The sequence below is a fragment of the Dipodomys ordii genome, unplaced genomic scaffold (assembly GCF_000151885.1).
Source record: "Dipodomys ordii isolate 6190 unplaced genomic scaffold, Dord_2.0 Scaffold40, whole genome shotgun sequence".
NCBI lineage: Eukaryota > Metazoa > Chordata > Mammalia > Rodentia > Heteromyidae > Dipodomys > Dipodomys ordii.
The window spans coordinates 14,607,416-14,609,994 of NW_012267256.1; the positions used below are offsets into that span (position 1 = coordinate 14,607,416).

Sequence of the window (2,579 nt, forward strand, 5' to 3'; positions counted from 1 at the left end):
ACTAGCGCTCTACCACTTGAGCCACAGCGCCACTTCCGGCTTTTTTTCTTTTTGCTTATGTGGTGCTGAGGAATTGAACCCAGGGCCTCAGGTATGCAAGGCAAGCACTCTACCACTGAGCCACCTTCCCAGCCCAACAATATTTACTTTTTAATTGGTATTTTTTAATTCCTACATTTCTGTTTCCTATGCTTCTGCATTCTACATTCTATATTGTGCCAAAGTAAGCAGTATGTTGACTTTACACTTACTTATGTTTCTTGCATTTCTTTGCTTTTGGGGCTAGTGTTGGGAATTTTGAGACTATGTAGCCCAGGCTGGGCTCACAATTCTCATCCTCTTCCTTCAGTCTCCAAGGTGCTGAAGTTACAGGTATGTGCCGTCATACCTGGCTGGATTTTCTATTTACTTTATTATCATGGTATTATCCATGATGTCCTTTTGTGCCCAACTTGTATTAACATTGTTGGGTGTGTTTTCTGATAACAAGATAATACCTTTTGGCATGGAAAAAGTGGTTAAATATATACATTATGTTTATATTTGAAATCTGTGGAGGCTGAAGTCATGTGTTAATTTTCTTACAGGTTTTACTTTGCTCACTGGTACTGCAGTGGCAGTAACAGAACCTATCGGCATGGAGTATCTCGAGGGACTGAATCTCCTCTTCTTGATGACTTTGTTATGTCTTACCTTTTTGCTCAGGTACAGTTGTATTATTTGTGCATTAAATGATAGATATCATCCAAACAAACTTTATACTGGAAAATTGCAATTCTGTTTTATGCAGCAAGTATAGAAATGTAAAAAGATTAATCTTTCTAACACTAATTTTGAATCCCTCGATTTATGAATGATAACATTTGATAAAGATTCCATTATTCTTCTATATTGGAACTCTAGATCATCATAAGGATTTCACAGAGTGTAGAATGAGTTTTACAACATGATTTTTTTATAGGGATTAGATGGTTCATTTCTTTAGTCTTTTTTAAATTTCTGGACAATTTCAGTCTTAAATAGTGGGTAGTGAAATGTAAAGATTGTAAGTAACATAAAACTAATCTGTGATAATTTTATATTAGTTTGTGTAGCTACTTACAAGAGGATGGCTAGATGTTAGTAGAGAGCTGCATTCTAGCTGTTTGTTTTTTAATATTGTTAAGGTTACATTTTTTTGGGGGGGGGGTCCGGTCGTGGGGCCTGAACTCTAGGCCTGGACGCTGTCCCTCAGCTTTTCAGCTAAAGGCTAGCACGCTACCACTTGAGCTACAGCGCCACTTCTGGCTTTTTTCTTTTTGCTTATGTGGTGCTGAGGAATTGAACCTAGGGCCTCATGCATGTAAGGCAAGCGCTCTACCACTGAGCCACCTTCCCAGCCCAAGGTTACATTTTTGAAGTTTGACTATTTCATAGTACTTCTATATTACTTTTATTTAAACAGTATTGTCATTATAGTGCTTTTACTTTTCAAATGCTACTGGAATGGTAAAGGTATCCCCATGGCATTTAAATTAAAATGTTCCAAGTCAGGTCTTCTAAAGTCATAGGAAGTAAAGGAAACAACCCTACCGGTCCTAGCAGCTTGCTTTTTCAAGAACTCTCATAAAGCTTGGTAAGTTTATGAGCCACAAGTTGAAAACTATTTCCTTATTTGAGTTGAGGCCCATTTAATTTTTTTAATCATAGTAAAATACATAATAGTCACATTTCTTTTAATTTATATACTGATGATCGAATCCAAGGCTTTTGTGCATGCAAGACTAACGCTCTACAACTTAAACCATTTTCCTAATCCCCTCAAAAATGCATAATATAATTGAAATATATAATTGAATATTTTAACCATTTTAAGTACATAGTAGGCTCACCTTACTTGTGGACTTATTATACACAGTGTAATAAATATGACACACAAGTGCAGTAAAAAATAAATAAAAATCAAAAGTTTCAAAACAAATTTTTTTTATTCCCAACTAGGCATCATATGCCTTAATTGATGTGGAGAGGCTCCCAGTCAGTCCCACATTATTGTCAGTTGAGTGATCTGCTGAGTGTTTCCTGGCTCTTGTTTTGTGAAAATTTGCTTCCCACAAAGCAAATGGTGCCCAGAAAGCAAGGACAAATGATGACAGTCCTTCTGAGCTAAAAAGGGCACATCATGTACTTAATTTAAATGATTAAGTGAAAAATTTAGATTTATTGAATGACAGCCTATCTTTAGTAGAAGTTGGACAGCATTAAGGGAAAAATGAGTCAAGTACTCAAATTATAGTACTGAAAATACGTATCCTAGCATTTGTGGGTTTTCTATTTAACTTTGATACCAAAGTGTTATTTGTTTTACAATATAATCAAATTATGCTTTATTTGTCACCATACTACATTGTATCTGAGCCATATGGTATCTAGAGTATTTTTCATATTTCCAAATAGAAACTTCATACCCATTAAACATTTTTTTTTTTTTGTTGTTGGTCGTGGGGCTTGAACTCGGGGCCTGGGCGCTGTCCCTCAGCTCTTCAGCTCAAGGCGAGCACTCTACCACTTGAGCTACAGCACCACTTATGGTTTTCTGG

The 2,579-nt window shown here is 36.2% G+C and overlaps 1 protein-coding gene across 1 annotated transcript in view; it reads left to right on the forward strand.

Moving 5' to 3' along the window:
- Jak2 (Janus kinase 2) overlaps positions 1-2,579 on the forward strand; it is a 52,334-nt gene that overhangs the window by 15,813 nt on the left and 33,942 nt on the right. The window contains exon 5 of the mRNA XM_013018412.1: positions 588-729. Within this exon, the coding sequence (XP_012873866.1) occupies positions 588-729 (142 nt within the window). The remainder of the gene's footprint in view (positions 1-587; positions 730-2,579) is intronic.